Source organism: Saccostrea cucullata, unplaced genomic scaffold, assembly GCF_032062105.1.
Source record: "Saccostrea cucullata isolate Sc308-1 unplaced genomic scaffold, CSIRO_AGI_Scuc_v1 ctg618, whole genome shotgun sequence".
Lineage (NCBI taxonomy): Eukaryota > Metazoa > Mollusca > Bivalvia > Ostreida > Ostreidae > Saccostrea > Saccostrea cuccullata.
This window is the reverse complement of record NW_026924640.1, coordinates 171,406-184,973: the sequence shown is the minus strand read 5'-3', so window position 1 is coordinate 184,973 and position 13,568 is coordinate 171,406. Positions and strand designations below refer to the sequence as shown.

Here is a 13,568-nt window from a genome sequence, read left to right as displayed (position 1 = left end):
TAAAAATGTGTTGGATTTTGAAATACTACATGTAGTATTTATAATGATGTAATCCTATGTAAATCATAAATTACTTTATTCTATGTGAATAATTCAATGAAAGAAATACCCAGTTACATGCAATTTTATTAGTGTACCTCGTAAAGCGTTCGTCGGGATTAGCAATCATTGTGTTGATTAGCTAAGATAGTGAGTAGTTGGTGTCACGTGGCGCGGGGGTCGTATATATAGATACTCACTAACCTAATGAAAGTTGCTTAAAAATTCTAGATTTACTAAATGTTATCTAGTAAATCTGTCCAATATCTAGTAAAACTAAAGGTAGTGTTTGTATTGACAGTAAATTTACTAGTCTTCTTAATGACTTTAACTAATTAGTTTTTCAGTGTTTTATTTATTGATAAATCTTAAACTTTAAGTTAAAGGTAACATTGTTTAAATCTCTGTAAAATTTTCTCAATTTCTTTTTCAGATCCCGAAAATAAGGGAGTTCATCTGCATAACAAAAGTTATCTTACCTACAAAGCACATCGAAGAGCCACCCCGTTTTTGCTGCTGTATGTCCTGTTTAAACCTGAGAAGGACTCGGGGGTGATGGTCCGCCGGTACCGACACTGCAGTACTGGCAGATGCGCTCACGAGTTTGAACTCTCTCTGGACAATGGTCAACCCTGGCTGGAGGTGTCCGATGGGAAATACAAACTTAATCTAAAATATCCTAATAAGATAAAGGTTGGTACACTGAAAAATCTACTGATGTATTTAAGCGTATATTGACACGCTTTTAAATGGCTAAAATACATATATTTTGATTTTTAATCTGTGACATTATACATGAATGCATTTTGCATATATAACAATACTTTTGAAAAAATTTTTGAATTGTTTATATTATGTAAAAAATCCAAAAAAATATGAAACTGTGCATTAATGTTCTCTCTAAACCATTTGTTGAAAATGCTAAATTTTGCACTTTTAAATGATAATTTCAAGTTCAAAACAAGGTACCATTAATGTACTGATATTTAACAAAGCTAAATTTGTACAGTAATCTTGTTTTCCAGATCTCTTCTTAATATGGAGAGGCATAACAATCTTTAAATGTAGAATTACAGTCAAAATATTTCAAATAATATGAACACTTTAAAAAGAGGAAAGGTGTTATAGTGTGGCATAATTTATTTATTTGAACATAATTTTTTTTTTTCTATTTGCCCATATTTTCAAAATTACAATTGTACAAAGTATAAATCAACCTATACTGACACGCACAAATACAAACCCTATTTTACATTGGAATTTTCATTTAATAAAGAATTTTGTATTTGAAATTATGAATATCTTCAATTTGGTAAACATCAGTAAATTAAAATTTAGAACGATTTCCATACCATAACCGGGTCAAGTTTTAGTCTGCTTAACAGAAATCAAAATTTGCATGTTTAACAAAACATTTGGCAATATTATGGAATTTTACTGTTCATCATAAATAATGCAGCAATATTTAAAAAAATAAACTTTTTCTTTCCCGAAACAATGCTAAGACTTAAAAAATGGCATTTACTAAAAAATTTCAATGTAAAAAAGCACACTATATTTTGCTCAACAGGGTCTTATTTTTTAAACAGTGACACAAGGGTTCACTGTCATTTTCTAGTCTTGGGCATTTAAAAATGTCAAAGAATAATTGGAAATTTAATGACCTATAGCATTGGTAATTGTTGTGATCATAAACATTGTCGTTTTAACAGTCATATCTTATTGAACAAACAGAATTGTTTTTATCAAATCTCTGATGTTCTGAAAAGTGAAAAAAAAAATCATAAGAGCATTTGTAAATTATTGTAATGCATTTTTTTGCGTGTCAGTATATAAACAAAATATGTTTGGAATCATCACTAGCGACAAATTACGTTAATTAATCTTTAAAATTTAAACAGAATTGTTTACAGAATAATATGAAATGTTAAAAAAATGAGTCGGGCCATTTCTAGGCAGCAGATCGGGAGAGAGGGCAACCAAATATTTTTATAACAAGTGGTATTATAAGGCTAGTACATGTTCCATCACATACTTAGAAATGCAATTTTTTTTAATCTTTGACACTATTTTGAAAAACAAACAAAGGATTTTCGGGGGAAGGGGGGGGGGGGGTTAGCACTCACTTTTTTTGCGATGATAGACATAGCATATGCAATGGACCTTTCATTGCAAACATTGTGCTCGCTTCTAAATTTTCATAGAAACAACTCATCATATTTTATCAAGCTTCGTATGTTCAATGAGCGAGAGCTTACAACGTTGTCAACATAATGAGACATGATGCGTTTTTGTGTCCAAACATGACCCCATACAATGTGTGGGTCATTGCAAACATTCTAGCTATTTATGTGAGGTGCCTGAAGGAAATCATATAAATGCCTATTTTTTCTATCTAACTTATAAACAAAATAGACATATGTACCAACTTTTCGAATGTAATACATGTAATTACAATTTATTTTTCATGCACTGCGTTTTGTTTAACATTTTCAAATTAAATGCTAAGCATCCTCCTTGCAGTGCCCCATTTGAAAATAACTTCTTTCGCCACAGAAAAAAGACCTAACGTAAACACATATGTTTAGGACATTTTTATCTTTTTTTCTTGAGTTTTAAAGAAACCAACAAATTATCAAGACTTGTTCCATGAAAAATTAAATATAATCATGGTAATAAACGGATTTATCCACAGCAGATATATGCACATGCCAACCATGTGCTTAGCGGAATAATTTTAGCGAGGAATTTCGAGTTGTAAACAGAAAAGTTTTTCCCGATTTGCTGGAGTGAGGTTAAAATCGCGTTTTTTCATTAATCAGACGATGCGATGCAACAAATAAAAGTAGTAAGTAATATAACCTAATGATTATTACTTAGTAATTTCTCGTCTTGGTGTTATTATGGTCGCATTTATTCTAAAATCATTGTTATTCGAACTCTTTGTGTCAGAGGAATGGCGGACGAAATAAACACATGGCCTCAGGAAGACACACATATGAAAAATCAAATTTTCAAGAATTATGGATAATGACAAGAAAAAAACGAAACAAATGGTTGTAGCCATATTATCAATGAATCAAACTAACTCCATTTTCAATGCATTTTTCATCTCATGAATGCTGTAGCTGCGCAGTTCTAACATGATTAATTTTCTTCTAATTAAGACAAAATAAACTTAATTGTTTACTAATTTTGGTCTCTAACAGTAGATAATTAGTGCATTAGCACTTTGGGTAACTTTGAGCTAGTTTAGTAGAGTATTTAGCGCATTCTTGGTATTTCTTATTTTACACCAGACTAGATCCAATATGGCTTGTACATCCCCCTTAAGCGTATATTGACACGCTTTTATCACTTCATAACTTTTTTCAAATTGTGACATTTTGAAGTTTTGTTGCAACAATACTTGAATTTTAATTGTTTATATAATGTAAACTGTATAGATAAATTATCTTCAGGGTAAAGAACAGCGAAATGGAAAATGGTAATACTTACCCATAATTAATGTACTCATATTTAACAAAGCTAAATTTGTAAGTAATCAGTAGGTAGTGATATGTTGTGTTAAAATCTGATGCCTGCAAGATGATCGTAAATTCAATTAAAGAATGAGTATTATTCATTTCTACACTTTTAGAAAAATATTTGGCACACAATCATGGTTTGCATTTTCAAAAAGCGGGCGTTCATGAGAGTAGATGATGGTAAACATTTGAACACCACCGTAAAGTGTAAAGGAGAATTAAATTTTGACGCAGAGATGACGGTAGGCTGGGATAAACACAGAAAAGAAAGAATAGGTACATATATAAAGTTTTATGAACTTAATCAAAGTTAATTTAATGTTTGTATGATATATATATATATATATATATATATATATATATATATATATATATATATATATATATATATATATATATGTATAAAATGATTAAGAAAAAGATGAATGTATAGGAAAGCACAGTATATCTTCACTTTTCACTGCATTACGTCATGTGTTTTGTGTTTACATGTAGATTTAATTTTTTAATTTAAATTTTTTTTTCGGTCTATAGTTAACTTACAGTGTGTAATTCAACATGTAATTCCAGGATTTACCGGCGTGATTGGTTCGTTGAGAGTGAATTTCCGAGCTGTAAGTCTGTTTGAAGACGCGTCGAAATCTGAATATGGCGCTCCTATCAAAAGTATCGACGTTAAAGAAAAACAATTAGGTAAAAAAAAATCACAACTCCTCAAATATTAATAACCAGATAATAATACATCATCCACAGTATAAAAAGAAAGAAAAAGCATTGGATTGTATAGATGAAACCAAGTACCAAGTTATGGATTATGAGGATTTTTCTTGAATCCTTTTGACGATTTGCTTATATCCAAGCCTTTTCAATAAAATAATTGTATTTTATAACATTTTTTTTTATTTTTAGAGCCAACGGTTGCATATCCTATATTCCATGGAAATAACTACATGAAGTTGTCAGTACTCGGCACGACGAGATTTTCCGTAGAAATCGTTTTTTCGCCGATGAAGATGGATGGTCTTCTGCTTTTTAATCACGGAGTTGAAGCAAAATCCGTTGTGTATTTAAAGATTAAAAAAGCCGTTCTTGTTTTTTGCTTCAACTGTGGAAAGAAGATGGTGTGCACTGATCTGACGGACATCCAGGTAGGCTTTATTTTAGCATTAGTGAAATCAATATATATTAATTGAACGTCCATCCTATCCAACTTTTGGCATTCAAAGCTTAAGGCATACAGCACCAAACTACTGACACAACTGCTATAAGAAGCCACATTATTTACATAAGAAATTTGTTAAAAGGTGTAAACAGTAAAGATTATTTTAATTCGATTTTTAATTAAAATTTTTAAATTCTAAGGAATAAAATCGTAAAAACAGCCTAAAAACTGTTATATGGTGTATAATAAGCCCGTAATTAAATATAATTATATTCACATTGAATGTACATTTAGTCCTATTGCTTTGTAAACAAACTTGAACTAATTTATTAGATGTACCGTATTGTCAGCATAGCACACACTTTTACAGCCCGATTCCTGGTATCACATCTCTCTGGCCGTCAGAAAAACCACAGCCAAATTAAGGGTGAACGCCGGACCGTCCATTGAACTCGAGTCCTACGGGTCTTCATTTTCACCAGGCAGAACTTTATACGTCGGTGGAGGAGAAAGAGCTGATAGATATCAACTCCACAAAGATGTCCAGACAACTGTTGGGTTTATGGGGTATATCTACAGTCTTAGAATAAATGGTCAAAGGGTGGACATGAAGGGGGCAGCAATAATGAACAAAGATGGTTTTCTGAATTCAATGGGGGTGACTTATTCAGGTACAGTAAAAATGCATTTTCTTTGTTTTGCTGAAAGAATTTTGTGAGTCTTAGCGTTCTCTGTCTTTGTTTCTAACATTTAGGTAATAAATAAATTTGAATTAAAAAACAATAATGACAATTTTTTTTCTGTCATTTCCTAGCATTAATATACACCACTATTTAAAGAGGCTCTGTTTATTTTCTTTGGGTTTTATTTTTAGCTAGTGACATCATTAGAGAAAGCGAAAGGAGTGACGTATTATTAAAATGTGATTATACTTACTACATAAGAAAGTCGATCGATGTGGACGTCATGTGGTTTAAAACTGATGAAGTCATTTACCCAAATGAAAATGGATCATTCAAAATACATCAAAGGGTAAAGTTAAAGTGTTTCATTTTTATATAGAATTCATACGTAATAATTTTACTGTGCATTACTTTTCATTAAGAGAAGTATTTTCTTTATGAAGAGATATGTTTTAATACAGTTTCGAGGACAGCCATATACTAGTGGATTAGAATTGTTTGGTAAAGGTCACAGCGGAATCTATCTGTGTGCAGTTCATCATGCCGGTGTGATGGTGGTTCAGCATGCGTTTATAATAGAGGAACCGCTTCCGAAGACACGTATTTATATTTATTGATTACTTTTTGCACTAAACAGTTGCAGTTTTCAGTGTCTATCGCATTTTAAAAGGAAAACAATGGCCTATAGGATTTTTATTGTTGTCGTGCATTTTTTTGTTTCAGAATGGACAATTGTAAAAGAAGAAGAGATGGGTGTCCGTATTGTAGCTGCTATTGTACCTCTGCTATTTCTGGCCTGTTTGTGCTTTGTATGTGGACAAAAAGTGGATGCTATACGAAAGTCTAAAATGTTAGTCTACTTAAAAATTATCTAGAAGTTCATTGAAATGTGCTTATACACACTGAATAGAAGTTCCACACAGTCACTGTATACTTAACTAGTACAACTGTTTTCTAGTCATGTTAAAAAAAAAATTTCAAGAAGGAACTACAAAATAGGTAATAGCTTTTCAACTGAAATTTCATCAATGTAGTTCATTTTGAGACCCGTAGGCATCACTCCTAGTATCCATCGAATACCGGTATCTCTATTTCTTTGGTTTTTTTGCAATTTTTTCAACTTTGTTTCAAAGGAGTATTCAAAAGCGATATTGGTACTAACACCTCAGGTGGAGGCGATGAAATTCCATTGTAAATGGCACTTGTTCTGGTGTTTTATTTGCATGTCAAATATCAAAATCTTGTAAAGCGCTAGGAAAAGTGTAAGCTATTTCGTGATACCTGCTTATTGCATCCCTAGATACACAATTTAACCAATTTAGTTTGGAAAGGGCTTATAGTTGCTTGGTATTTGCGGACCGGAGTAAGCCTGCTCCAAAAAGTGATGAATCCGAAGCAAGTGTGTAACTTACTCTCTATCCTTAGATGCATTATCCATGAAAGTTGGTGTAGGTAGGATTCACTCTTTTGTGAAGTGTATTTCGTATTCAACTTTCGACGCAAATCGAGTAGTGCAACCCTTAGATGTATCATTCGTACAGGTTCGGTCTAGGTATGCATTATAGTTCGATCCTTGAGACAGTGATCTGCTATATAGTCTTTGATTTCGTCTCTCATCCAGAAAATGCAAGTCAGATCCAGCTTTATAATAACAAGCATTCTGAGAGTATTGCATAAGCAATACATGTCCCCTACCGGTTCCCTTATTCTCTTTGGGGTGTCATTTTATTAGAGCCTGTGTATGAAAAATTATTACTTAAATTTCGACATTTCAGTTATTACTTGAATATGAATGAAATGTATTGGATATCTGCCTTACAACGAAAGACTCGTTGAATGCCATTTGACACACACAAATGTCTTGATCAGAACAGTTTATTTTACATGGTTGAACAACAATTTTATACCAGAAAGAATCAAACTTGATCTATATTTGTCACTATAAAGTTTCAAATCATGATAATTTCGTTTAGAACATTAATCCAGTAGTGCATCACGACATTAATTTAGTGTATCACGACCCCGGTGAACCCAATTATTAAAAAAATACCACAATTCCTTCAGAAATCAATGAAGTAGAACAAAATGCAAACTTGGTATATAACTAATCAATTTATAAGAGCTGTCCAGCAAGTTTCAATTCATGACAATCTCGTTTAGAACATAAATTGAGTGCATCACGACATAAATGTAGTGCATCACGAACCCTATATTTAACCCAATATTATAAAATAAAAAAAAAAATAAAAATACCATAATTCTTTCAAAAATTAATTAAGCAGAACGAAATGCAAACTTGATCGATAACTAATTAAGGTAAAGTCTCATACTAAAAACCAGCTCAATATCTGCAAGCGTTTAGGAGAAAAGTGCGGAAAACCCTGAAAAATTGAAAAGGTCATAATTCTGTAAAAAAAATCATTGAATCGATCTGTAACTCATTAATGTCAGCTAAATATCTGCCAGCGTTTAGAAAAAAAAGTGTGGAAAACCAAGTTTAGGGGACTAAAAACAAGTTCAAGCTATGTTTCCTAATAAGCATTATCAATGATAGTCTGATCCAAGAAGGACTTATCGTCACTAAATGGAAAATAAAGGACAAACCTAGAACCAGAGGCAAATATTGTAGGATGCAAATGTTTGGTAGAACAGTTTAGCTTAGGTATTTCTTCTGAAATATGTTTTGTCAGATCATCATTTTAAGCGAGTCTGGAAGTATAAATCCTGAGAAACATCATTCATTATAAGTCTGGTCAAGTAGACTTACAATTACATGTTCTTGTAAATGGACCTGCTTAAAAACTGTTACCTCATCCAGAACATGATTGTCAGATCCAGCATCCGAAGCATGTGTGGTAGTTTTATTCTTCGATAGATACATCATCCACACAATTAAGATCTTTGAGGCTATGAACAGTTACTTGGGAATTACCTGCTTCAAAAATATTAGCTTAGTCACTTATCTTGCGTCATCCAACGCCTTGGAATTAACATAAGCTCCTCTCGACTTCGTCAAAGTGAGAAATAATTAGAATATGCCCTTTGAAAACAAATGACTTCTTGGACTATTGTACAGTGTGTTTATACACTAACTCTATCTTCAATAGGTCTCTGGTAGCTGTAAAAATTTTATACCTGCTGTATTATGGTAAAACTTATCTGATTCATTGCAGGGTGCGTGGGATGGCTAAGGTAGAGAAGCTAAGGAAAGAAAAAGAAAAGACAGATCAAGAAAGAGCGTTAATAGTTGATGCAAACCAATTTGAAGACGCTGATGAAGATACCAGCAATGTAAATACACCACGTGATGACGACACTAGCAATTTAAATTCAATACGTGACGAAGATACCAGCAACGTCACAACACCACGTGACCGTGGTTCTGGTCGGTTCTCGCCTCACAATGAAGATGATGAAAAAGGAATTTATGACACAATTGCAGATATGGAAGATAATCTTTATGATGTACCTCAAGGAAATCCAAGACGAATTCAGGACAAACAGGTTGTTAAACGTTTTATCCTTCATTTAAATTTCAAATAATTATGCCCAAGCAACCAAAAATGAATAATAATTAATTTTTTTTTAATGAAGGTGTATTTTCAAGAATTAAATATAAATTTTCTTTTTAATGAAGGTGTATTTTCAAGAATTTGACAACATGTATGAGAGACCACAAACAAGATATGAAGGTATAGAATTTAGACTGCGATTATTTGTTCAACTCTCACAACAGATTCTTTATATGAATTAATCATGTTTTGCAGAACTTTGAAAACAAATACTAATTTTATCCACTTGCTCTGATTTTTAAACTTTCAAAACTGTAGATTATCCAGTAAAAGATGAAGAAGAGAACAAAGAAATGATAGATGAAGCGTTAGATGCCATTATACAGTATGTCTTTTGTTTCTCTAAAGTACAGTTGACAACGAATGTTTGCTGTCATGGGAAAACTGCTTACTGTTATAGAATTGCTATTAAAACAAAATTCATATGACAAAAAGAATTAGAAAAGAAAAAAAATTGCCATGTAACCAAATAAACATGTATAAAAACCCTTTAAAAATATTTCTCTCACTTGAAGAAAAGCTAGTAAAGGATCCGTTCACCAGAGGGAGTCTTTAAGGAGACGCAGTAGGGAAGGTGATTCTTTTAATTGTGTATTATATTGAATAATAATATTCTTGTACGATGTGAACAGTATTAAATTCTAAAGGTTATTCCTTAAAAGGACAATCTGTAACAGTTATTGAACTATTTCACAGTTAATTGTAGATTTCTTTGATGGAGAACATTCAGATGAATGGCTTCGTGTTAGTTAATAGGTTAACTAATAAAATGATATGTACATTTTTTGATTTTCAAAATCAGACGGTTCAAAACAAATGCAAAGTGAAGATGAAGAGGGCGACGTTATTTTACGGTATGCAACCCAGTATTTCATTTTAAATTTCAACGAGGAACCTAGTAAAAGCTTCAATTCACCCAGTATGTCACTAAATTTCAAAAGAAACCTATTAAAAGCTTACCTTGCTATTATTTATAAATGTATATTGCAGATCAGACAATTTGTCAAGGACAACTTATCTGGACACACTTAAAAAACGGCGAGAGGCTAACATGCAAGATAGGTCCATTCATGCAGTGATCACTGCGAGTCCGCAAGGCAATAGAATTTATGAAACAAGGGGCACTTCCGTGCGTGGTCTCTCATATGAACGACCAAGGGACACGACGGTGTTAAATTCTGATGATATAAATGAACAAGATTACTATTTGGGTGCAAATGCAGCAGACTTGTATGTAAGACATTCAGAGACTTCTGCCAGGCATAAACCTGTAAATAGCAGAGACTCGGTTAACAAAACAAAATACGGTGCCAATGATTCAAGAAGCAGTGTGGTCGAAAAACCAGTGTTGCCAAACATTGCTTCTGATTACGGGCACGAAGGTGGGATGATACTTATGGATGACATGGATACCTATTATGTTAATACTCATCCGCCATCTTATCCAGGCAAGCTAATTAGTCGTCTGCTAAACGAATTCGTTATCTGTAGATATGTGATTCAATTTACTAGTAAATTCTCAAATTGATTTTTAGGTGAACCTGTGTATGCTAACCGTGGGGTGAACAACACAAGTATAAAACGAGAAGATTCTTTAATGTAAGCGAATAAAAATATTTAATTAAACACTTTTAAAAACTACAATTACCTTCATTTAAAAGCTGAAGTCAGTGATAAATCCATATCATTAATGAATCACTGGTACAACAAAATTACATCTGAATATATTTTATAGCGCAAGTAAATTTATTTTACATATGACAACTATTTTTGCAACAGCAAGACAGAAGTTTTATTATTATACAAATGTTTGATCTAGTGGTTGCCGTTTTACATTGCAGATTTAGGACACGCAATTTAGAGGAAGATCCTAGCACCCCAGTTAAACCTAAAGATGGTAAGACCACAATTTCTCTTGTTTCTTGTATTCAGGTAGTATTAACGACTTGCAAGTATGCATATATTTTAAATACAAATAGTTTCAAAGGTGGACATTTCTGTACAAAGTCATCGATGATTCGTGAATAATTCTCAGATTAAACATACGTATATGACTATATCATCATTTTGTTTCAACAAAACAAAAAACAACAACAACAAAAATCGGCAAAAGCATTTTAGCAGTAAGATTTTTCCTTCTTAACAACAATTGTGAAAGTAAAATTCATGTATATGTTTTTGTAGATAATGCCCGTCTTTCTTTTATTCCTCCCCACACCTACAGTGACCACAGATACGCAAGGATCAGCGGAATGGAGATCTTTGACAATGACAACATCGCAGAGTAGGAACTTCGTAGTTTGCTTCCTTTAACAAATACTTATGTGCCATTTTTCCCAGGCAAATAATTTAGAATTTCCATCAAGAATGAAAAGGGACTCTAGCCTTGATTAGAATTTATTTTATAATTTAAACATATCTTTTTAACTTTCTAAAAAAAAATCCTAATTCCATGAACAACACGGTGTACTCATCAATGTTTATCATAAATGAGAAAGTATGAAAATATCTCAAAGCCATTTATTTCTTTCGAGAATGCTAATAAAATTGTAACAAGAATGTTACTTTGCCTCAGATAATTATATTTTTCATACTATATATCAGGCGTGAAGTAGTATATGACCAGACAACTCCCAAACAAATGAGAGGAGTTTCAAATGGAGAACAAAATTTTGTAGGTAAGTCGACTGCAGTATATATTTACATATTGATAACATTTTAACCAGGGTATTTTATGTAAAAATATACTAGTAATAATTGTGAAAGGTAGATATGCATTTCAAAAACAACAGAAATAGTCATATGAATATTTTGTAACTCTCTTGTTAAAGAATTCAGTTCATTTGTGTTTTATGGATCTTTAACATTTCTTACTCCTATCACATTACAGTTCCTATAGCACCCCCACCACCAGTGGCACCACCCGCTCCGTTTCCTCCGCCCCCACCGCCACCATCACCACCACCTCCAGGAGGCTCCAGGGCCAAAAATAAATGAAGGACAAATTAAATTATTATTATATTGAAATATCAATTTTTTCTCCATATTTACGTATTTATATAAATGAATAATGTTTTATTTCGACATGAGTTTTTAACATATTGAATGCTCCTCCTTTTAAGTGTATCACTTATAAACTTAAAGTATGTGGATTAATTGTACAGATAATTCTGTTTAATTTGTGGGTTCTGAAGTGACATCAACCAGTAGTGGTTATCAGTTTTGTTGGAATGGAACGTTTTAGTTTCTTTTTGAAGAATTTCTATTGTTACATAGTAAGATAACCATTTCTTTGAAAATATCGTTGCAGTGTTTAAAGTCACCCAACCTTATGCGAATAATAATGCAACATTTGAAACGGGGATTTTAATAAGGTATTGGAGAGAGCGAGAGACTTACATGTACATGTACCACTTCTGTAAGATTTAAACATTGCAATGAATTTGTACATATCTATATAAAAATTTTTATTTTTTACCGAAGTAACGATTTTCAATCTAACATTCTATTTTATGGTATTATTTTTAAACAGACTGTCAATCAGATTGGCTAAATAATGTATTATAGAACAACTGTTCTATAAACACTAGAATGAAGCAGGTCGTACAAGACTAGGACAACACCCACTGTGAAACATTTATCAGTTTGTCAAGTTCTAAGTACTAGTAATAGTTTTAACAATTATTGTGCCAGTAATCAATGGAAAATAAAGAAAATTGATTATTTATCAATAATTAATTCAATAACATACCGGGTATAAAGAAATCAAATATGTAAAAGATTATACCGACCATACAATTACGAAAAAAAAAATATCTATAGCCTTTAAATTCTGAAATACCTGCCATGCTTTGTACAGATATTCTTTATATTCACTGAACATCTCTTTCTCTATTAAGTAAGAAAATAAGTGCTTTCTCCTTTCTGAAGAAATGTGCCTTAGATACATAATGTAAGAACGCCATTTCAAAAGAAAACTTGGACATCCCTTTCAACCAAAAAAAAAAAAAACCTCTTCCGTGAACTTGATTGAAATAGGGAAGATCAACTGATACTTCTTGAAAACTCTGCAGTAACAAAAATTTTCATCACCTGTTCGCTTAAGACAGCGGATACATCGTTTGTTTCAGTTTTCATAATTATGCGTATGCATGTAGTTCTTTTTTTTTTTTTACGGTAAAGCCAAGTTACGTCACTTTCGGTTCGCAAAGGACAAACGAATCCACATACGCATACATACAGTGTACACACAAGTGCGTCACTAAATATCCTTATGAGGCGCCGTTTTGGTATTTACTGACAGAAAGTGATATCATCTATTCAAAAAGGTGATATCAATAATTTGAATAGGTGATATCACCTATACGAAAAAGTTATATCACTCATTCAATTTGAATAGGTGATATCTATCCGAATAGGTGATATCACTTATTCAAATAGATAATTTCAGATTGGTGATATCACCTTTTGGAATTGAATAGATGATATCACCTATTTGTGCTGAATAGGTGATATGATTGATATCACCTATTCAGATAAATGATCTCACCTATTCCAAAAGGTGATATCACATATTCAATTTAAA

The 13,568-nt window shown here is 32.2% G+C and overlaps 1 protein-coding gene across 1 annotated transcript in view; it reads left to right on the top strand.

Annotated features, from left to right (window-relative positions):
* Positions 1–12,605, top strand: part of LOC134266929 (uncharacterized) — a 41,682-nt gene extending 29,077 nt beyond the window's left edge. Inside the window, exons 15-33 of the mRNA XM_062749141.1 lie at positions 473–732; positions 3,680–3,842; positions 4,137–4,259; positions 4,476–4,714; positions 5,099–5,399; positions 5,603–5,760; positions 5,873–6,011; positions 6,135–6,261; positions 8,585–8,915; positions 9,049–9,103; positions 9,242–9,308; positions 9,499–9,557; positions 9,786–9,837; positions 9,974–10,431; positions 10,519–10,582; positions 10,825–10,880; positions 11,168–11,267; positions 11,588–11,661; positions 11,874–12,605. Coding sequence (XP_062605125.1) covers positions 473–732; positions 3,680–3,842; positions 4,137–4,259; positions 4,476–4,714; positions 5,099–5,399; positions 5,603–5,760; positions 5,873–6,011; positions 6,135–6,261; positions 8,585–8,915; positions 9,049–9,103; positions 9,242–9,308; positions 9,499–9,557; positions 9,786–9,837; positions 9,974–10,431; positions 10,519–10,582; positions 10,825–10,880; positions 11,168–11,267; positions 11,588–11,661; positions 11,874–11,980 — 2,933 coding nt within the window. The 3' untranslated portion in view covers positions 11,981–12,605. The remainder of the gene's footprint in view (positions 1–472; positions 733–3,679; positions 3,843–4,136; positions 4,260–4,475; positions 4,715–5,098; positions 5,400–5,602; positions 5,761–5,872; positions 6,012–6,134; positions 6,262–8,584; positions 8,916–9,048; positions 9,104–9,241; positions 9,309–9,498; positions 9,558–9,785; positions 9,838–9,973; positions 10,432–10,518; positions 10,583–10,824; positions 10,881–11,167; positions 11,268–11,587; positions 11,662–11,873) is intronic.
* The last annotated feature ends 963 nt before the right edge of the window (positions 12,606–13,568 follow it).